Source organism: Schistocerca nitens, chromosome 2 (assembly GCF_023898315.1).
Source record: "Schistocerca nitens isolate TAMUIC-IGC-003100 chromosome 2, iqSchNite1.1, whole genome shotgun sequence".
Taxonomy (NCBI): domain Eukaryota; kingdom Metazoa; phylum Arthropoda; class Insecta; order Orthoptera; family Acrididae; genus Schistocerca; species Schistocerca nitens.
The window spans coordinates 213,016,314-213,040,398 of record NC_064615.1 but is presented as its reverse complement, the minus strand read 5'-3'; the positions used below and the strand labels follow the sequence as shown (position 1 = coordinate 213,040,398).

General features: G+C 42.4%; 1 protein-coding gene across 1 annotated transcript in view; it reads left to right on the top strand.

Annotated features, from left to right (window-relative positions):
* The window catches only part of LOC126234931 (uncharacterized), a 152,140-nt gene that overhangs the window by 20,727 nt on the left and 107,328 nt on the right, over positions 1 to 24,085 (top strand). Inside the window, exon 2 of the mRNA XM_049943671.1 lies at positions 18,637 to 22,408. Within this exon, the coding sequence (XP_049799628.1) occupies positions 18,727 to 22,408 (3,682 nt within the window). The 5' untranslated portion in view covers positions 18,637 to 18,726. The remainder of the gene's footprint in view (positions 1 to 18,636; positions 22,409 to 24,085) is intronic.

Sequence of the window (24,085 nt, the reverse complement as noted above, 5' to 3'; positions counted from 1 at the left end):
GCTGGACTACAGCAATCTCTGGAAGTCCAGCTTTTACTGGTGTACCTTAAAAGAGTTTCCTGTGTGTTTCTTAATGTACAGGTTACAGTAACCATTCTCTTTTATCGAGAGAAATGGTACGGCACAAGTAGATTCTTACTGGAACCAAGCTGATGTGCTAAATCGTATTCAGCCATCATAAAGCATTTGCCTGTGGCGCTCTGGAAAATAGAAATAGGTCCATTTAGTTTAGCGTCCCCTTATAAAGGGTGCGGCAGCGTTCCTAGTAGGATATTAAAAACACACCATCAGGCAGTAACTGTAATTTATTTATTACATGAAAGGTCAGGTAAGCGAGGCGGCCAGGAAATGTCATCAAAACGGGAAATTAATCTACCGGGAAATGTCTGTCGCAAGAAACTCATGCAAATTCTGGCCACCATTCCTGAGTTGGATGGCATCAGAAGTGCCGTCGGTAATGTCCAAGGGAATCAAAAAGTAATTCACGTAATGGACAGTGACTTACACATTAATAAATGGCATACCTTTAACTATTAATTGACATAAGAGGTAATAAATAAATTACAGTTACTGCCTGATGGTGTGTATTCAAAAAGTAATTCACGTAATGGACAGTGCCTTACACATTAATAAATGGCATACCTTTAACTATTAATTGACATAAGAGGTAATAAATAAATTACAGTTACTGCCTGATGGTGTGTTTTTAATATCATACTAAGAATGCTGCCGCACCCTGTATTTACTTGTCACCGTAATCGAGGCCGCTAACGCATGCTTATGCGATGGCGCTCGACTCTGTGAGCCGACGGTTCGAACCCTGGTGGTGTAAAATTTTCACTGCCAGTATTTGGCTGGTAAGAGGAAGAGAGGGGTGGTGTAAAGTTCCTGAACGCCAGTCCATGCGGCAAAGTCCAGGATTGAATTTCAAACCTCTCCGCAGAGTCTCATGAAGTAGGGCCACGTAAACCTGTTGATGGTATTCCGTCCGTCGGATGCGGGAGTTAAGCTCGGCGCCCCCCTTTTGGAGCTATTCTACGTACCAGCACCGGGTTCCACCCTCTCCCTTCGCTTCGTCCATGACAACACAAACCGCACCACTGTACATACAATCATCACTCCCCCTAGATATATTCTCTAAGTATGGGACTTTATGTCACGTAGGCGCCTTACATTTACTTACGACAGGGGGCTTTATGTTATGTATGTGTCTTACATTTACTTGTGACAGCGAGAAATGATAAAAAGATAACACACACTGCGACATGTGAAACACAGTCAGTGGACAGCTATCGTATGCAGTACCGAGGTGTCTTGAAACATTATTCGAATGTTCAGTTACAGAATCTACTGCTCGTATAGTGCAGTCTGAAAAATTTGCCCCGCGAGACAACAAAATAACTCCCCATCTCGAATCAAATAGGAGCGTCGTATTATCGACCGTTGCTCTTGTATTTTAACCAGTATTGTACTTGATTGCGATCCCTAAGACATAGAATTGATACGAAAGGCTTATTTATCGGTCTAGCTATAAATCTATGTCTACACTCCGCAGCTCATCTTACGGTGTGGGGCGGGGGTATCCATAACATTTCGTAATATTCAACTGTTCAGAGCTCCTCGAAGAGTTGTGTGTTTCCCCTAGACTTCAGAAATCTCTGGTAGGACGGCTTTTACTGGTGACGAGTGTAATATTAGTAATTTTCGCCTCACAAACATTAATATACGCTCAATAGTAAACGCCTGATGGCCTAAAGTTAACGAACAATTGTAAGGTAAAAGAAATGAACCATCGCATAGCAGCGACAGAATCTATTATTCTTTATCTCTGCCGTTTTTGCGCGGTGCCAGTAAATCTCTATGTACATGTATCGATTAATGGTGTAAAAAAAAAAGAATTCTGTTGTTTCAAGACAAATGAGGCTTTTGGCGCCTCACCTTTTACTGTTTGTATTCCATGAGAGGCGGACGCGGACTTGCTGCGTTGCGCAACTGTATTTTATATTCTATGTGTAAATATTGAGTGAAAATGCTAATTGTTATTTTTTTCAATCAGAAAACATGTAGTTTCTTGTAACTGATATCGAACAGACAGCATCAAGAGGACATTTTGACTGTTATGTATAAAGTATTTAAGCACAATGGTCATCTGTTGTAATTTAATATGAAAAGGTACGTAGCATTAAAAAAAAAAGTGTGTTACATGTAAGTGTGCTTATTTTCGTAAATTAACCTTGATTATTTCCATCTCCTCATTCAATCAATTAATAATTAATTTGTGTTAGTTCATCACCAGAAATTACGATCACGCTGATGGGCCGAACGCAGCATGAGGCAGAAGGAACATTATCGTTCTCCTAATATTTCTGAACCAACTCTTTTTTAATTGTGTAGTGTTGCATTTCTTTTAAAGTCTATAAATCTTCTGGTCCCTTAGTGTTGAACCGGGTATGACTACATCGCGACTATAAAAATGCACAGAAATGATAATGTTTCTTCCGAGCGATCTTAAATATATATATCAATATGCTGCTCTTATTCAGGTATTTAAGGGTCAACGTATGCTATTATAATAGTGTAATCAATCCCTGATTCTGTTGCCAAGTGGCCCACCAAAATATTCACTTTTTTTCGAAATTTTTCAAAAATAAAATAATATAAAATAACAATTCTTATTCTTTTCGTCCCCCAAGAGCAACGCTACACTTGGCGCCCGAACAGGGACTCGATCAAAATTCATTTCATGTATGTGTTTAAAAATTTTTCAGTGCTTGTTCTAATAATTGTTTCATTTTTTCATGTGGATGCAATTCAACCGAGAAAGAGAAGTGGGAAAACCTTTTAATTAATTCAGAAGAACGATTGACGAAATTACCAAAAAACGCGAGTATCCACCCGTTCATCATCAAGACAGCCACAGTAAGTGAAATTTTTATACGCAGTAGCCAAGCTTTCGTAGTGACGTAGCATCTTTCGAGTTGATCAGAACGTAAACCTGTCTTTCCTTGCCTTGAAACAGCTTTATTTCAATTTGTCCATAGTCCATTCTTATGTAGTTAAATTCAGTGAAAGTGTATCATTGTTGTCAGTGCATAAAAAAAAATTACGATATGGCGGATAACTACGCTCAAAACTGGTAAAACGTGTGATAATTCATTTGTTTGTAATTAGTAGGAACCATCTTGTCTTCTTGGCGTACATGAACGTCAGTTGTTACCCAGAGTTTAAATTTCATCTTAGGTCCCAGTAAGCCATAGCACTACGTCACAGACAAACGACTGACGGCAGCGACAAACAATATCTGTAGCATTTTGACGTTTGACAAATAATTCATGAACATGGCTGACGGTAAACAGCGGACACAAACAAAACCAGACGACAGCGGTGATGCGAATGGACCTCACTATCCATTACGATCACGCGCGACAGGTACACGAGCGGAGGCAGAAACAGCCTCGACCGAAGTTTTTGAAGCTGGTCCTAGTGTGCAAACTATTCCCGCTTTTGAAAAAAATGACTTGGCTGCAATGATCGAAGCAATAATGGAACGCAAGTTCGAAAGTCAAAGACAGAGAGAAGCGCAAAGACAGGAACGTGAAAAGCAGGAAAAATTAGATGAAAAGGCCCGCGAAGAAAAAGAGAAGGCCGAAAGACGGCATAATAAAAATCAGGTCCTTACAAATCTGTGTAACTCAGTAAAAGCGGTAAAAACAGAAATAAATTCGGTAAAAACAGAAATAAATTCAGTAAAAACAGACATAAATTCAGTAAAAACAGACATAAATTCAGTAAGAACAGATCTGCAAACGGAGATAAATGACCTAAATACACGGTTAAATTCGGTAAAGGCCGAACTAAAGGCAGACATAACAGCTGATTTAAATACCCTGTTGGGTAATGTCCAAAGCCAAATCAGTAGTCAGATCACGACCATGAGGCTAGAAATTGACACACAAGTAGAGTCAAAAATAGAGGATATTTCAAAACGGTTAGATAAGAAAATCGAAGCAGCCAAGGGAGAAATAAATTCAAAAGTGATGGAATATCAAAAACAAGCTGCGACCTTAAAAGAAGATTATACTGCAATCTCTGATGAGGTCAAAGGAGTTAAAACCGCAGTTGACACGATCGAGAATGTTGTTGATGATCTTTCCAAACAGATTGAGACTCTTAATGTAGAGGATCAAATAAAGAATACTGTTAAGGCACATGCTGAAGCATTGTCCGACCACTACCAAGAGTGGATTAAAAACAAAGACGGATTCATAGAAAACAAGGTCAAGAACGAACTCAGGGAAACGGTCAAAAACGTGACCTTTGAAATATTGGCAGCCCCTGGAAAAACAGGAGACACGGTGATGTCAGAATTAGGCCAGATAAGACGAACGTTAGCTCAAGATTTACCTGAATGGCGTCAACAGATAGTTGATGAAGTTCGTACACTAAAATGTCAAGTTGAAAATTCCCCACCTTCCGTGTCAGGAGAGTGGAATAATTCACCACGATGTAATGAACAACAGCAGGTACATTACCGTTCACCATTTGATAATGCTCAAGCTCATAGTTCTATAGAAGCACAAGTTAACCAGAGTACCAGCCCACCCACTTTTGTCAGTTTGATGCAGGAGGAAAGCGTGATCAAACATCGTATTTTTCCGACCTTTCACCCACAGAAAAGAGAAATTCATCCTATAGTGTTCCTCCGAAATTTTTCAGGAATTTTCCCGAGTAGCTGGAGTGACCGCCAGCGAATTCAATTCGTTAGTGGATTTATCGTAGGCGATGCTGCCTTATGGGGAACCGAAATGGTCGACTCTTGTAAGAGTTACAAAGAGTTTGAACAGATGTTTTTAGCTAAATTCTGGAGTTCTGGTGTGCAGCAGCGCCTGAGAAAAGAGGTTTACAACGCCGAAGTTTTTAACAGTAAGCGCGGTAGTTTGAGAAGATATTTTGAAAAGTATTTAGCGAAAATCAAGTTCTGGGATTCGCCGATCACCGCCAAAGACGTTATTATGATTCTCAAAACTAAGCTACCGATTGCGATCAGAGAAAAGTTAGTAAACGTGTCTGAGGACGATACGGACACTTTCCTATCTGTGTTAGACTCGTTAGATCTGATTTACGAGGACGCTAGAGTTGATGTTGGCAACGCTCACTTCAGTGCAGGCGGCCAGCACAATACAGAATATGCAGGCAACAATGGTGGCCGAGCGAAAGCGCGTCACAGCGACAGCCAGTACCAACCCCACAACGGTTTCAAAAATAAACACACTACGTACTCCAACAGCAAATACAAAAATAAGTACAATAACGGCCAGAGATACAATCCAATATATAATTCGTCAACACCTCAGTACGAAAATGCACATTATAATACACAGCACCAGCAATATGGAAACACGCAACCGATCAACGGTAATTATCAAAACGATCAGTCTTACGATTCAAATCGTCAGTGGAAAAGAAATAAATGGCATAATCAAGGTGGAGACCAATGTACACCTTTCAGTAACGGTTACAATCAACACAAGCCACAGCAAAATACCTTTCAGCCACAAAATATACACTTCACGCAACAAGCGAACGGACCTTCGGGAAGTCTGAAGCCTAAACGCCCGCATAATACGCAAATTTATTATGCGCAAGCGAATACGCCAGGACAACAAGATCCATTTCCAACTGAGTTCGTACCACAAAACCAACACCAGTTCCAGACGGAAGAAACTTTAAGAAATATAAATCAGCAGGAAAGTAAGCGTCGAGCGGAAAATTAAAAGCAGCACCTTTGAGCCTCCTAGAGGATGCTGCAGGTTTGAAATCATAGACCCCCTTCCAAAGTTACAAGACAACGAATTGGACCTAGACGCAAAAATCAGGCAAGCTCTCATATCATTGACAACGTATGCTAACCTCCGAAAAAAGGCATTTGATAAGAAGGTAAACAGAGTTATAGATTTCAAAGAAGGAGAAAAGGTATTAGTCAGGACTCACTTTAAACCATCCCTGTTGTTAAAGAAGAATCGTAAGTGGCAACACATTTATGAAGGTCCCTTTGTGATAATGAGGAAACCACACATTGGTAGCTATTTGTTATCTGACCCTGCCACGAATAAAATCAAAGGATTGTTCCACCATCATGATTTAAGAAAATTTTATAACGCCAGGAATTAAGTTAATTTAAGCTGTAAGAAAATTCTAAGGTATTGGAGATCAGGATTAACCAATGAGTAACAAGAACGGAACTGAACTGACTACTGACGTTAACCGGTGCTAAAAGGGAACCTATGTATTAAAACAACGCGTCTGGAAAATAAAATATAGAATAAGTTGTAGACAAGTATTTACATGAATAATCTTTATGTAAACAGGAGGACATGTCCTAGAGGCGATTTTCAATTTTAGTTATAAGTAGTATGTAAGAAAAATGACGTACTCGAGAGGTATTAATTAGCCCCGAGGTACTAAAATGAGGTAAGAGGAAGGAGCGAATAATGCACTTCTCTCGCTAAACAGTAATTTGAGAATGAGCAGGAAGGAGCGAATAATGCACTTCTCTCACTAAATAGTAATATGAAAATGATGATTATATGTGCTTAGTATTAGTAAGTGAAATTTAATCGAGGACAAGTTAATGATCTGTTTTAAAAGGAAATACTTAAACGTCCAGACAAAAGAGGAAAGTTGTGAGAAAAGATTCGATTCCATGAGGTTATTCCCTATTTTCAAATGTGACGTAAATAAGGCACCACCTGTTAGCGCAAAACAGTCGGTAGATTTAACTTGTAACTTCCAGCACAGTGCTGTGCCAGCGATGAAATAACATCTCTTTGAAGTAAACAGATACCTAGGATTAAGCATGAACAGATTGATAACGCAGTGCAATTGTTCTAAAAAGGCCTGACGTTAACCTTAAGTAAAAGCGTGATGGAATAAAAAGGAAGTTTATTATATAACGCAAAGTAAGATGAGTCCAGACTATAAACAAGTTGAGTAAAAGAACATATGAGTAGCATGGTTTATTATGCCAACTTCACGGTACTATTGAGCATTAGCGATACTGCAAATTCACAAGCTAGCAGCAAATAGAATAAGTATCTCGCCCAAGCTTCACAGGTCGCGACAGCAGCAAACAACAACACTCTAGTGAGAGGCTTATATATACAAATGATAATTAATACCCAAATGCGTAATGCATAAACTTGACTTAGTCTAAGAAATGAGCAAAGACTAGTAAGCAAGCTGCAGCAAGATGCGTATTAGATATAAATGCTAGAAGTGATAGATTTTATTTTAAGTGCGCACTGCAATATTTATTGTTTTCTCTGTGATTATCTGATTATTGAATCCCTTTCCTAAGTACAAATCCTTTAAGATCCTTGATCCTATCCACTCCTCAGGATCAACTTGTAAAGATGCACGTGTGCTTAGGAAGTGAGGCACTACGTATAAAAATGAGTAGGTTCGCGACGCGCATATTGCTTTTGTAATGCGCAATGTAAATTAAATTTTCGACCTGGTTGAGGAGTAATTTAAATTCTGTCGACGATCCGCGAGTAGGCCCGCTTTGCCCATTTTTTTTCCGACTGTTTGTATTCCTACACGAAATCCCGAGGCGGAATTGCTATTTTCAAATCTGTCCTCGAACTTTCTTTAAAGACAAGCACATACGAAAAAAAAAAAAAACTTTGACATAAATGAAGCTCCCCTCACAAGTCACTAAATAAGATGAGCACTAATTTATTGGGCCTACAAAATGAATAAGCAAGCGTGATAAAGATTACTATGAATTAAATTAATTTGTAAAGGAGATTGGAATGAATTTGGTCAAAGAAAAAGGACTTATAATAGCCTACCTGTGACCGTAGGCATAAATTTAAAAAAAAAGACTAATTAAGAAACAATTGTTTTGATTCAAAGTGATCAATTAGATTATTTCTCGATTTAAATGAACTCTTGTAAATATTAGTATGTAAAATCAAATTGTAAACACCGTGTGATGTTATGAAGCGAGAATTTCTTTTAATACATCGTTCACGCAGACGCTCACCACAGTGCAAGTGAAGTTTTAAAGTTCGACGATTTTCAGTGGCAGTATTCTACTGCACCATATGTGTGAAAAATTCATTGATGTGTGCAGTGTGTAATAATCAGTGTCATTCCACACATGCAGCTGCAGCGGTAGCTACCACTTACCTGTGAATCCGTAACTGGATAGTGGACAGGAAGTGATGTGAGGCAGTTTCGGTGGCAGAAGCTCCCTCCAGCAATCTAAAAAACACAAAGCCACGATCCGCCGAACAAAAGCGACGCACGGCACCTCAAGCGCAAAATCAACGCTCTGCAAGAAAGCTCCGGTCACGTGCGCGCGCACAGACTGAATTTCAAGATTGCTCGCAACAGTGAAGGTGGACAGCCACCACGTGACGAAATAATGTAAACGTTCAACCGCCAACAGTAGTTGCTGTGCGCTACATTCTGTAGCAAAAACATTCACACCCAGTACTGAAAACATTTTGTATGTATCATAAACCTTCCGAGAGACTCTAAGATAGAGAAGTTAACGTAATTAGTATAATGACTGATTGTACACAGACAAGTCACAAGGTCACCTCTAAACAATGTTGAAATGTAAACTTTAACGAGAGGTCACGATACGAATGAAAATAAGCACACGAAAATACGTCAAAGGATCCGATCCTTCCTATATCCCATCCCACATGTATATAAAATTAGTTTTGTAAGCTATTCTAATATAAGATATTTTATCTGTTTCATATGTGAAATAATTCGGAGAGCCACACTCGAGCCCTGAAAGTGAAAGATATGGACTTCCTTGTCGAAGCCATCACCACTGGCCGCTCTGCAATCCAAGTCTATCATAAGTAGTGTATGTGCGACGAAAATAAATGTATAATTAAGTGCGACAACGGACAAGGCAATCAATCGACAAGATGATGACAATATAATGAATACAGTCAAAACATGAAGTTGTGTACCAGTTGTGATAATCAAATTACTTTTGCAACGTTGAAAAATGAAGTGTGACTCTATTTCCTTATAAAGTTTGTAAATATGTGTACTTATAGCCTTAATTTTAAGAATCATCAAGAAAGACTGAATCCATGCAAACACTGATAGACACACAGAACAAATTCACAATGATCCACCGTCAGTAATTACAAATTGAAACGTTAATTCTTTTATTATGGAATGAATGTGAAATGAAATTTTTAATAACCTGTATGTTACACCCGAAAATTACAAATATTCCAATGGGCATGAGGATGAAAGTAATACCTTCGGTATTCCTTCCCTCCTCATGGGAGGCAGTGTAATATTAGTAATTTTCGCCTCACAAACATTAATATACGCTCAATAGTAAACGCCTGATGGCCTAAAGTTAACGAACAATTGTAAGGTAAAAGAAATGAACCATCGCATAGCAGCGACAGAATCTATTATTCTTTATCTCTGCCGTTTTTGCGCGGTGCCAGTAAATCTCTATGTACATGTATCGATTAATGGTGTAAAAAAAAAAGAATTCTGTTGTTTCAAGACAAATGAGGCTTTTGGCGCCTCACCTTTTACTGTTTGTATTCCATGAGAGGCGGACGCGGACTTGCTGCGTTGCGCAACTGTATTTTATATTCTATGTGTAAATATTGAGTGAAAATGCTAATTGTTATTTTTTTCAATCAGAAAACATGTAGTTTCTTGTAACTGATATCGAACAGACAGCATCAAGAGGACATTTTGACTGTTATGTATAAAGTATTTAAGCACAATGGTCATCTGTTGTAATTTAATATGAAAAGGTACGTAGCATTAAAAAAAAAAGTGTGTTACATGTAAGTGTGCTTATTTTCGTAAATTAACCTTGATTATTTCCATCTCCTCATTCAATCAATTAATAATTAATTTGTGTTAGTTCATCACCAGAAATTACGATCACGCTGATGGGCCGAACGCAGCATGAGGCAGAAGGAACATTATCGTTCTCCTAATATTTCTGAACCAACTCTTTTTTAATTGTGTAGTGTTGCATTTCTTTTAAAGTCTATAAATCTTCTGGTCCCTTAGTGTTGAACCGGGTATGACTACATCGCGACTATAAAAATGCACAGAAATGATAATGTTTCTTCCGAGCGATCTTAAATATATATATCAATATGCTGCTCTTATTCAGGTATTTAAGGGTCAACGTATGCTATTATAATAGTGTAATCAATCCCTGATTCTGTTGCCAAGTGGCCCACCAAAATATTCACTTTTTTTCGAAATTTTTCAAAAATAAAATAATATAAAATAACAATTCTTATTCTTTTCGTCCCCCAAGAGCAACGCTACACGAGATACTGCAAATGAAGAAAAAAAGTTTGGCGTTGTATTTCTTAATGTACAGAGTACAGCAAGCGATCTCATTTAACAAGAGAAACGTTACAGTATGTGTGCTTCTAAAATCCTTGCCCTCTGTATATTTCGCATGGAAACGAAATACATCATTCGATTCGTAATCTTTCTGAAATGAAAGACCTTATTGTTTTTAAGAGTGTTCGTACAAGTTTTCATTTCGTTGTATCCAGAATAAGCACATTACTTACATTCGAGTAGATACTTAGAAGTTCTTACTACATTACATGGCGAACACACAACAAACAAAATGCGGATTTTTGTCTAAGCTTTCGAAACGTTTGCAGCAATTTCGGTGTGTGAGATGCTGATCTTGTAATAAGTCAGAACATGAAGTCCAACGCTTTACCACTGAAACGAATTCGCGTAGATAATACACTACTGGCCATTAAAATTGCTACACCAAGAAGAACTGCAGATGATAGACGGGTACTCATTGGAGAAATATATTATACTAGAACTGACATGTGATTACATTTTCACGCAATTTTTGGCGCATAGATCCTGAGAAAGCAGTACCCAAAACAACCACTTCTGGCCATAATAACGGCCTTTATACGCCTGGGCATTGAGTCAAACAGAGCTTGGATGGCGTGTACAGGCACAGCTGCCCATGCAGCTTCAACAGACTACAGTTCATCAAGAGTAGGGACTGGCGTATTGTGACGAGCCAGTTGCTCGGCCACCATTGACCAGACGTTTTCAGTTGGTGAGAGATCTGGAGAATGTGCTGGCCAGGGCAGCAGTCGAACATTTTCTGTATCCAGAAAGGCCCGTACAGGACCTGCAACATGCTGTCGTGCATTATCCTGCTGAAATGTAGGATTTAGCAGGGATCGAATGAAGGGAAGAGCCACGGGTCGTAACACATTTGAAATGTAACGTCCCCTGTTCAAAGTGCCGTCAATGCGAACAAGAGGTGACCGAGACGTGTAACCAATGGCACCCCATACCACCACGCCGGGTAATACGCCAGTATGGCGATGACAAATACACGCTTCCAATGTGCGTTCACCGCGATGTCGCAAACACGGAAGCGACCATCATGATGCTGTAAACAGAACCTGGATTCATCCGAAAAAATGACGTTTTGCCATTCGTGCACCCAGGTTCGTCGTTGAGTACACCATCGCAGGCGCTCCTATCTGTGATGCAGTGTCAAGGGTAACCGCAGCCATGGTCTCCGAGCTGATAGTCCATGCTGCTGCAAACGTCGTCGAACTGTTCGTGCCGGCCGAAGTGGCCGTGCGGTTAAAGGCGCTGCAGTCTGGAACCGCAAGACCGCTGCGGTCGCAGGTTCGAATCCTGCCTCGGGCATGGATGTTTGTGATATCCTTAGGTTAGTTAGGTTTAACTAGTTCTAAGTTCTAGGGGACTAATGACCTCAGCAGTTGACTCCCATAGTGCTCAGAGCCATTTTTTTGAACTGTTCGTGCAGATGGTTGTTGTCTTGCAAACGTCCCCATCTGTTGACTCAGGGATCGTGACGTGGCTGCACGATCCGTTACAGCCATGAGGATAAGATGCCTGTCATCCCGACTGCTAGTGATAGGAGGCCGTTGGGATCCAGCACGCCGTTCCATATTCCATATTCTGCTAGCAGTCATTGGATCTCGACCAACGCGAGCAGCAATGTCGCGATACGATAACCCGCAATCGCGATAGGCTCCTTACACGAGGCATCACAACAACGTTTCACCAGGCAACGCCGGTCAACTGCTGTTTGTGTATGAGAAATCGGTTGGAAACTTCCCTCGTGTCAGCACGTTGTAGGTGTCGCCATCGGCGCCAACATTGTGTGAATGCACTGAAAAGCTAATCATTTGCATATCACAGCATCTTCTTCCTGTCGGTTGAATTTCGCGTCTGTAGCACGTCATCTTCGTGGTGTAGCAATTTTGATGGCCAGTAGTGTAGATACTTAGAAGTTCATACTACATTACATGGCGAACACACAACAAACAAAATGCGGAGTTTTGTCTAAGCTTTAGAAACGTTTGCAGCAATTTCGGTGTGTGAGATGATGATCGTGTTAATAAGTCAGAACATGAAGCCCAACGCTTTACCACTGAAACGAATTCGCGTGGATAATATACAGGCAATATGACGTAGCACAATAACAGTATGATCTGTCTTTGGTAGCAATCTGGATCAGTAGGAACAGGGCCTCTGGGTCAGTTTATAGTGTTGCTTATAAATTCTGGAGGCACAGCGACATGTTGAAAACGGTTGATTTATATCCACAGGATACATCAGCTCCGGGATGGGTGCATGGAAACATTGTGCGTAGTTGTAACAGCGCAGAACGGTGCGTAATCAACAAAAGACTAGATTTAAATCGAATGCGTGGTCATGGAGAAAGCAGTCTTCTTGGTTTCCTCCAGGGGAAAATGTTGAATGTTAGATTGTTACAGAGTAACGACTTCACGCTGTCCAGAATTTAACAAAAACAAAATATTTAAACGCTGCATTTAAAAAAATAAAAATGAGAAATAATAGGTTCGGCGGATGTAATCATCTGTGAACCTCCCATACAGGAAGATACTTACAGTTTTTGTTAACTAATGTTTCACTCATAGAGAAAGGTATCACGTCATGACCAATTTCAGCCATTTGACATCCACTACGATCTTCTGCTACGTGCGCCCGCATTGTCCGTATATGTTTTCTAATATCATCTACCTACATTTTGTTATGTTGTAGTCTTGGACTTTTCTTGCGTCTTTGAATCAGTCCACCAGAGAAATTCCTTGGTCTAACTGCCAACTATTCGCCAGACTAAATGTCTCGTCTATCCACATTATTATCTTTACAGTCATAATTATCTTTTCCATTTCAGTCAGTGCAACGATCCACTCGTCCGTAGTAACCCCAAACACACGTCTGTCCATTTTTCTCCGAGCATCTCACATATTTTGAATGGATTACATCTCAGAGCCATAAATCGAAACTGACAAGACCTAGTGTTTCTAAATTTTCAGTTTCAGGCACATAACGCGTCTCTTGGCACAACGACATAAAATTGTTCCTAAGGCAATGAAAACCTGCACGTCATCTACGCTCTGTGCAAGGACTGGCAACTGATCCTCGGAATAAATAAATATTAAGTATTGCGCGTAAATGGACAGAATGGTTTAATGTGGACCAGCGACATAAAACTAGATGTAGGAATGGTGGATGCTGCGTTAATTAATCGAAAGGCTTCTTAGGGACATGTCGTTCATCTCTAAAACGATCTTGATTATTAAACTGTGGTGTGCATACTGAACACCAGGTTGATTTCCGGAAAGTGACTCGGTGCCGCACTGCTGACTGTTAACAAAGTTTGATGATATGTGACTAGCTCTAAATCATTTTAACGTAATAGTAACCAGACAACTGAGGCGTCGGGAGTGTCCCAGGGAAGTGCGATAGGACCGCTCTTGCTCGCTATATAAAATTTTACTATGGTGATCATTCCTTCCTTCGCAGGTGAGCGCCAACAAAATGTTTTCATACTCCGAGGAGAAAGTTGGTGATTGCAATTTTATGAGGAGGTCCTGCCGCAGCGAAGGACACCTTTGTTTTTATGACTGGAGTCCCAATTTGTGTATCATATCCCAGCCACTCTCTCCCCTATTTCATGATAAGACAAAACGAGGTTCCCTTCTTCGATATTTTCCGATGTCCTCCGTCAGTCTTATCTGGTGCGGATCCCACAACGCACAGCAGTACTCCAGAAGAGGGCGGACAAGCGTAGTGTAAACAGTTTCTTTGCTTTCCCATTACATTATCTTTGACTTCGTTCCAATGTAAGTTATTCGTAACTGTAATCCCTAAGTATTTAGTTGAGTTTACAGCCATTAGATTTGTGTGATTTATCGTGTAACTGAAATTTAGCGGATCCTTTTTGTGCTCATGCGGATAACTTCACACCTTTCATGTTTGGGAATCATTTGCCACTTTTTGCACCATACAGATACCTTGTATAAATCATTTTGCAATTCGTTTCGATCATCTGATGCCATTACATGACGGTAAATGACAGCATCATTTGCAAACAATCTAAGAGGACTGCTCAGACTGTCTTGTAAATGATTTATCTAGATCATGAACAATAGGCCTGTAACACTTCCCCAAGGAGGGGGACGCCAGATATTACTTCTGTTTTACTCTATGACTTTCGGTCAGTTATTACGAGCTGTAATCTACCTCACAGAAAATCACAAAGGCAGTCACACTATTGAGACGACACTCCATAGGCACGCAATTTGATTAGGAGTCGCTTGTGAGGAACTGTGTCAGAAGCCTTATGGAAATCTAAAAATACAGAATCACTCTGACGTCCCCTGTCGATAGCACTCATTACTTCGTGAAAATAAATAGTTAGTTGTGTTTCATAAGGAAGATATTTTATGAATCACTGCTGGCTATTTGTTAACAGTTCGTTTTCTTCGAGGTTATTTTTTATGTTCGAGCACAGTATATGTTCTACGATCCTACTGTGGAATCGAAGTTAGTGATATGGGTCTGTAATTCAGCAGATTACTCCTGTTTCCTTTCCTGGGTATTAATGTGACATGTGCAACTTTCCATCCTTTAGGTACGGAACTTTCGATGAGGGAGCGGTTGTCTTATGACTGTTAAGTATGGGGCTATTGTATCAGCATACCCTGAAAGGAATATGATTGGTGTACCAATCTGGGCCGGAAGCCTTGCCTTTCTTAAGTGTTTTAAGCTGCTTCACTATACCAAGCACATCTACTTTTAAGGAATTTAAAAAAACAGTTTTTAGTAACTTTGCTTCAGGGTCGCTGTCGTCAATAACGTCACGATTTTTATCGCGCATTGATGGCATTTATTGCGTCTTGCCGCTGGTATATTATATACATATGACCACAATCTCTTTCGGTTTTCTGTCAGATTTCCAGATAGAGTTTCCTTGTGGAAACTGTTAAAAGCATCTCGCACTTAAATTTTGGCTAAATTTCGAGCTTCTGCAAAACTTCGAGAACCTTGGGGATTTTGCGTTCTTTTAAATTTGGCAGGCTTTTTTCGTCGCTTCTGCAATAGTATTCTGACCTGCTTTGAGTGTCATGGGCGATCAGTACCATCTCTTATTAATTTATTTGATATATATATGTCAAATTCTGCCGATACTATTTCTTTGAATTAAAACCACATCTGGTCATCGCTTGCGTAGTCAGATTGAATGGAGTGGTGACTGTATCTTAGGAAGGTGTCAAGCGAATTTTTATCTGCTTTCTTAAATAGGTGTGTTTTGCGTTTATTTTTGGTAGGTTTGGATATTACAGTATTCACTCTAGCTTTAACAACCTTATGTCTACTAATCCCAGTATCTATCATTATGCCGGCCGGAGTGGCCAAGCGGTTAAAGGCGCTACAGGCTGGAACCGCACGACCGCTACGGCCGCAGGTTCGAATCCTGCCTCGGGCATGGATGTGTGTGATGTCCTTAGGTTAGTTAGGTTTAAGTAGTTCTAGGTTCTAGGGGACTTATGACCACAGCAGTTGAGTCCCATAGTGCTCAGAGCCATTTGAACCATCTATCATTATGCTCCTTATTTGGTCAGGATTATTTCTTGCTGAGAGGTCCAAATATGTTTCCGCAACAGTTTACTCTTAGAGTGGGCTCCTGAATTAGTTATTCAAAACAATAGTCTGAGAAAGCATTCAGTACGATTTCGGACGACGTTTCATGCCTACAACCGACTTCAAACACGTATTTTCCCCAACATATCGAGGGCAGACTGAATTCACCACCAACTATAATTGTAGGAGTGAGGTACCTATTTGAAATGACGCTCAAATTTCTTTGAACTGTTCAGGAACTGTATTATCTGAGTCGAGGGGTCGCGAAAATAAACCAATTATTAATTTGTTCCAGTTGTCAAGTATAACCTCTACCGATCTAAATCACAGGAACTACCTTCGTCAATTTCACTGCAAGTTAAACTATTTCTGATAGCAATAAACACTCCACCACCAACTGTATTTCACGTATACTTTTTGAACATGGTTAGGTTCTTTGTAAAAATTTCTACTGAACATATTTCCGGCTTTAGCCAGCTTTCCATTCCTTTAACGATTTGAGATTCAGTGCTTTTTATTAGCGCTTGGAGCTCTGCTTTTTTTCCAACATAGCTACGACAGTTTACAACTGAATTATTGATTGTTCCCATGTCGACCCTCTTACTGTGGTCGTCCTACACCCATTGAGACAGAAGCCCTTTCTGCACGTTCCCAACACCCTCTAACCTAAAAAACCACCCATTCCCTTCCACGCAGCCCCTACTACCTGTGTATCCGCTTCCTGCGTGTAGTGGACCTGTAACCAATTTAGCAGAACCCAGAAACCCACCACCGTATGGCGCAAGTCGAGGAATCTGCAACTTACACCATCGCAGAACCGTCTGCGCCTCTCATTGAGAACCTCCACTCGGCTCTGTACTAAAGGACTGCAATCTATTTTGTCAACGATACTACAGATGGTGAGCTTCGCCTTCATCTCGCCAGCAAGACTGGCGAATTTTTCTACCTGAGCTAGCCATCCGAAACCAGAGAGAATTTCTTCCGAACCAGTGACACACTGCCTCTGTTCCTTTAGAAGTTTCTCTACAGTGACGGTTTACGATGAGGTTCCCCCCCCCCCGTCATGAACTGTTTTATTAGGTAGATATCCATTTAATGCATGGTCAACTATTCTTCTAAATATGAGCCACAGTCATTCTACATGACCCTCTGTATAACTGCATTTAGGATGTTCCTTATTCAGATACGACTCTACTGCCTAGTTTGACGAAGATATAAAACTTGCTACTTGTTTTAATTACCTTTTGACATTATTATTGCTACAGCTGCCTCATGGTAGCTAATACGATTTTTAATGCGAATATCCTCAAAGAGGTCAGGTCTATTTGTTAGTATTAGATCCAGAATGTTTCCGTTATGAGTGGGCTTCCGAACAATCTGTTCTAGGCAGATCTAAGAGAAGGTATTTAGTAATGTTTCACATGAGGTTTTGTCACGCGCCCCACTTACAAAATTGTAATTTTCGCAATTGGCTGTTGGATGATGAAATTCTCTTCCGTTGATGACTGGATAATTGCTGACCTTATGTGCTAGTGAGCTTCGGTTTTCTCTAAAGTTTTCGGTTACACCTGAAAGTGAGTCTGATGATCGATACAAGAATCCGATTGGCTATCTCAAATGCAGTTTCAGTTTGTATCTCGATGGGTCTCGGTTTTTTGTGTATTTCGGCAAATACACCACCTCCATTTACCAATAGCCAATCTCTTAGGTATATATTTTTACATTGTCCCTAAAAATCTCACTGCTGTCAATTTCGGGATGTAAACAATTTTCTGCACTTTGTATTTTTTGAACTCTGGAAATTTGTTGCGAATGCTTCGGGAATTAATTGCCTGGATTTTAATAGTGTCGCCGGTTCCAGAGCTATATGTACAGTAGAGAGATATTTTTTAGTTAGATGTGTTTGGATAGTTGCGGGGATGCAAGTATTTAACGATTAAAAGAATTGAAAAACTGGCTTTCTGGCTTCCCACGTTATTTATTTGATGTTCTATCACATAATCTTTTTGGCTCCTCCGACAGATTTTGCATCCTAATTATAGTGTAAATTTGTAATTTCTACTTCTTGATACGTATAACATACTTGGCAGGGATGTGTTTTCTCATATCATCCTTGTATTAAATGTTTCGCATTGTAATACAGACAAAATTGTGTTTTCTTGTTCTTGCTTAGGATGGTTTTAATGTGCATAATCAGTCCGACGCTGGAATGTATATTCCGAAACCGATCATACATGTTGTACGAACAATTAACATAAATAAGTTATCGTGTAGATACGAGATATTTCGTTTTTTACAACAAAAGTTTATTTTACTTCTGATCAAACGTTTCGCCTCCTCCTACTAGCAGTCATTAGTGGTTCTCATTTTGCTATTCTTTTCATGTTTCCATCCGTTTTTCTGTAGGCACTAGATGCCCACAGTACGCGTTTCCAGTTCATCGTACGTCACATTTACATAATTCACTATTCTAATCTTTTGAATGGCTGCAAATATTAAGAATAATATCCATAAAATGCAGCCTTTCTTTCACATAGTAAGATCTCATAGGCTTAGTGTACTTTGGTTAGGTTAATTTTATATATTGGGTAATTTTGGGCAACTAAATGACACACACTTCATTTCTTGTTGCAGAGAAGCGTGTCTTGGACGATGATCGCCGGCTGGTGCTAGGGAATATGGTCTCTCAACGCCAGTGCAACGGATATCTGTACAGTTACACAGATGCTTCCATTGTCACCAGAGTCGCCGCTTGATGCAAGAGAGACAATGGCTTCAGTGCCAGAAGCAATGAATCTGGTGAAATCTGGTAGGAACGGTGCTGGATCCCCTGCTAACGGCACTCTGCGTGGTTCCACAGCGGTGGAGGACAACGGAGAACTGTCTGTAACAGTTGTAACGCGTTCGAGAGAAGACGTTCAAATCTCAGAGGGGTTCAATCAGAGCTCGATCGCACATGTTGCAGTAACTGCCACTAGTACTAATGGCCAGACTAATCGACAGGGGATTAAGAGATATCTCTTCCGCGAGCCTCCACAGTTACAACCACAGTCAGGCGCCGAGAGGAGAGTTTCTCAGGGTGAGATTGTCGGGACCGAAGACCAGGTTTCTCAGAAGACAGCCACAGATGGTGGGAAACGTAGGGCAATGGAGAATGGCCGATGGATGGAGATGTCTGCTGCTCGTCCCGACGGAACTGACGTCCGAGTGTCGGCCACCAACATGACCCGGGACACCAACAGTGACGACGAATACATCGATGTCGAAACTTTCGACCCAGTCGAGGATCGACGCCAATGGCTGCTGGAGCAGAGTAGGAGGCTGGTGGCATCCAACCGGGTCCAGTACGAAGACATCGCTCCACATCCTAAAATACCCTCTTCTGCTGAACAGATCAGTAGAGACGCCACTGAAACAGGAGGAGAACACACTGCTATAGATGATGACCGCGTCCCTTCGCTGGACAGTGGCTGCTATTCTGATGAGGAAGTCAGAGTCAGGATGAGGGGATCCAGTTCTGACTGGAGCGACTCAGTTGGCGAAGCACACAGGAATAAAGAGAGTGGGACAGGAAGGCTTTCTTCTTCCAGTGTGACACCTGAGGATGCTGACAAATCTCATAGGCATAGCTACCGAAGGGTGTATCCTGTGAATGACGACAAAATGGCGTTTTCACCTCCAGAGCCCATTAGTAGCTCAGACCGGCCAGCACCTAATCACGAACATCGTCAAGTAGCGACTTTGAAACACAATGGAAGCTCCACAGCACATTCTCCCATCCACGTCTCATACGTCAAGTCGTGTGGTGGATACACACTATATATTCCTGGGAAAGTCCTGCCGCCTGAGAAGGATATTTCTGTATCCAGCAATGGCAACGTGAGAGTTTCTGACACACTAAGTGGCCCAGTAAGTCGCAACAGTACCGAAGTGGTGTACACAATGGATACTTCTGCAGTGAGGATGTCTACCAGCACATCATCAGCAATTGATTCACATGTACTCCTTGACAACGTTAAACATGCTGCGGCAGTAGTTCAGCGCAAAAGCGTAGTGGTGGCGACAGGTGATGATAGTATTCCACAACGGGAGCTCAACAGGTGTACTCCAGAAGAAGCTAGAGGGCATGATGAAATTCTAAGAACGAAATCTGTTGACAGGGCTAATGTACAATTGTTACCTAACAGCAGAGATGAGGCGCCGAATCGATATTTACAACAATTTAGCAGTTACAACCCAAATCGTGCAGTAATTATTCCAATTCCGAGTGAAAAATCAGCTTTCGTAAACACTTCACATAGTAGCGTGCACAGTGGATTAAAAGCTGTGGTCGCCCCGGGAAGGTATCTTCGTGTGGAAGGAAGTGTGCCTGAGACTAGAAATTCCAGGGACGGGAATGCTACGGACTTTGAAAGAATGGCACCACCCCTGGAGACAGTGCACAGATATATTCCCAGTGGAACATTTCTTCCTCGCGGTTACATTACTCCCCCACCTAGGATGGTAGTGAAGAACCCAGTAAGTAGTCGAGCTGATTTTAACGCAGCAGTGGTAGAAGGTACAGCATACTCAAATGGCTTCAACGGCAGCAATGCGCGCCGCAGATCTGATGCCAGAGTGACACCTGATAATTCAAGAGATAGCGAGTATGCATACCACCGCAGCAAACCCATAAGGGTTGTTTACACCCCAATAAGTGACATAGCTGACGACGAACCTCCAAGAAAAGTGTCCAGGTTTTCTTATGGCAACGAAAGGCTGTTATCAATTGCCGAAATCGAGCACGAATCTCAAACTGCTGTGCGACATGCTCGCTATCTGACGACAGAAGCCTTGACTGTCGGTGCCCAATCGCTAGATGCTAAAGTAAGATCGATGAATCATTGGCCAGTTGCATATGGTTCTCATATTCTGAAGACTTACCTAAGAGGGCAGGATGCGCTCGACCAGGAATCGGTGCACCGCTCTAATAGTCCCGTATCTAAAGATGCAGTACCCGATTCGGAAACCGGCTCTGTCAGGCAGTGGCGCATGAGATTTGGGGATCGCCTACGTGCAGAAGAGGAATGTAATCCAGTTGACAGGAGGGAACGGATTTCGAGACCAGAAATTGAGAGCGTCACTTACGAAGGTAGTTGTAGGAAGCCATTGAACGACTATAATTCTAAGGGCGATGTGAATGGCACGCTCGACCTAAGTAAGAAAGATCTAGTCCAACAGAGGGACGGGGCTGTGTCTGCGAAGGAAGCAGTACATTTTGCGCGTGGGCAGTCACGATACGTTAGTTCTGACGAGCGCTGTTCGCCCACTGAACGGAAACCAAAATCACACAAGGACCCGGTGGTGACTCCCGCCAGTGTGATAGTGACAAGTGGGGCGGGAGGCAGTGTAAAAGGAGTCCACTCTGGTGGTGAGCACTCGAGACAAGTCGTCAGGTCAGTTATCGTTTCAGCTGACAGTCGGAAGGTCGGTAGTGGGCAGAAGTCGTCGCCACTCCATCCCGAGGTGGGAACTGAACGATTTAGAGAAGTGAGGTGCGAGCGCCGCACCGCGGAACCTTCTACGGTGTTGGCTCCAGAACCGGGAGGTCAGAGGAGTAGGTACATGATAACGAGAGAGGGAGATGGAAACAGGTTCGTAATCCGTGAGGTCGAAAGTGATGTGAGGACAGCAGCAGGACAGCTGGTTGCGATTAAGGAAAGGATAGAGAGTGAATTGGGTGGTAGTCCAACTGGTGCGGTGCAGGGGAGGCGCGTGCTGAAAGATGTGAACAGGGGCGAGGTCGGCGCCGTCCGTTCCTCAAAGAGTCCGCCAGAGGACCGGCACCGCCCTCCAGCCTCGGTCATCAGGACGGCACCCCGCGCGCCGTCTCGGGAGAGTCGACCGGAGCAGCAGAGACCGACCGAGGGAGACCTGTCGGACGACGAGGTGGTGGAGCTGTACCGCGTGCGACGGGTCCTCCCCAGCGGGATGCCACACTTCGAACCCACGGCCGGCGAGTGCGCGTGGGCGGACGCCGAGTGGGCGTCCGGCGGGGGCAGGGTCGAGGACGAGTCGGTGTACGGCCCGTCGGACAGCGACGAGGACCGCGCGCTCCGGCTGCGGGTGTCGGTGATCCTGTGGGCGCTGCTGGGCGGCGAGCGGCTGCGCGCCGTGGGCTGGCCGCGGCAGGCGGCGCGGCGCGTCCTCTGGCGCACCGTCGACGTCTGTTGCGCCGTGGCCGGCGCCAAGAGCCCGGCCGCCGTGCCGCTGCCCGCCGACCACGACTGCGGCGCCGACATGGCCTGCTTCCGCGACCACGCGCATCGCTTCCTCGAGGTGTGCGCGCCGACGCGCGACCACTGGAAGCGCTACGGCTGGGCCTCGCTCACCATCGACGCCGTCGTCGCCAAGGTCTACAGGGAAGGTGAGCCACGCGCGAGCGCACACGGACTCCAGGAAGACATTAGTCACGTATTCCGTTCCTTACCCTTAGGTTCACAGGCGAATGGAAAAACTGGTAAAAGCCGACCTCGGGGAAGATCAGTTTGGATTCCGTAGAAATACTGGAACACGTGAGGCAATACTGACCCTACGACTTATCTTAGAAGCTAGATTAAGGAAAGGCAAACCTACGTTTCTACCATTTGTAGACTTAGAGAAAGCTTTTGACAATCTACATCTACATCTACATGATTACTCTGCAATTCACATTTAAGTGCTTGGCAGAGGGTTCATCGAATCACAATCATACTATCTCCCTACCATTCCACTCCCGAACAGCGCGCGGGAAAAACGAACACCTAAACCTTTCTGTTCGAGCTGTGATTTCTCTTATTTTATTTTGTTGATCATTCCTACCTATGTAGGTTGGGCTCAACAAAATATTTTCGCATTCGGAAGAGAACGTTGGTGACTGAAATTTCGTAAATAGATCTCGCCACGACGAAAAACGTCTTTGCTTTAATTACTTCCATCCCAACTCATGTATCATATCTGCCACACTCTCTCCCCTATTGCGTGATAATACAAAACGAGCTGCCCTTTTTTTGCACCCTTTCGATGTCCTCCTTCAATCCCACCTGGCAAGGATCCCACACCGCACAGCAATATTCTAACAGAGGACGGACAAGTGTAGTGTAAGCTGTCTCTTTACTGGACTCGTTGCATCTTCTAAGTGTCCTGCCAATGAAACGCAACCTTTGGCTCGCCTTCCCCACAATATTATCCATGTGGTCTTTCCAACTCAAGTTGTTCCTAATTTTAACTCTCAGGTACTTAGTTGAATTGACAGCCTTGAGAATTGTACTATTTATCGAGTAATCGAATTCCAACGGATTTCTTTTGGAACTCATGTGGATCACCTCACACTTTTCGTTATTTAGCGCCACACCATACAACAATCTTTTCTAAATCGCTTTGCAACTGATACTGGTCTTCAGATGATATTACTAGACGGTAAATTACAGCATCATCTGCGGACAACCTAAGAGAACTGCTCAGATTGTCACCCAGGTCATTTATATAGATCAGGAACAGCAGAGGTTCCAGGACGCTTCCCTGGGGAACACCTGATATCACTTCAGTTTTACTCGATGATTTGGCGTCTGTTACTACGAACTGCGAACTTCCTGACAGGAAATCACGAATCCAGTCGCACAACTGGGACGATACCCCATAGGCCCGCAGCTTGATTAGAAGTCGCTTGTGAGGAACGGTGTCGAAAGCTTTCCGGAAATCGAGAAATACGGAATCAACTTGAGATCCCCTGCCGATAGCGGCTATCACTTCGTGCGAATAAAGAGCTAGCTGCGTTGCACAAGAACGATGTTTTCTGAAACCATGTTGATTACGTATCAATAGATCGTTCCCTTCGAGGTGATTCATAATGTTTGAATACAGTATATGCTCCAAAACCCTACTGCAAACCCACGTCAATGATATAGGTCTCTAGTTCTATGGATTACTCCTTCTACCCATCAAAACACTGGTGTGACCTGCGCAATTTTCCAATCTGTAGGTACAGATCTATCGGTGAGCGAGCGGTTGTATATGATTGCTAAGTAGGGAGCTATTGTATCAGCGTAATCTGAAAGGAACCTAA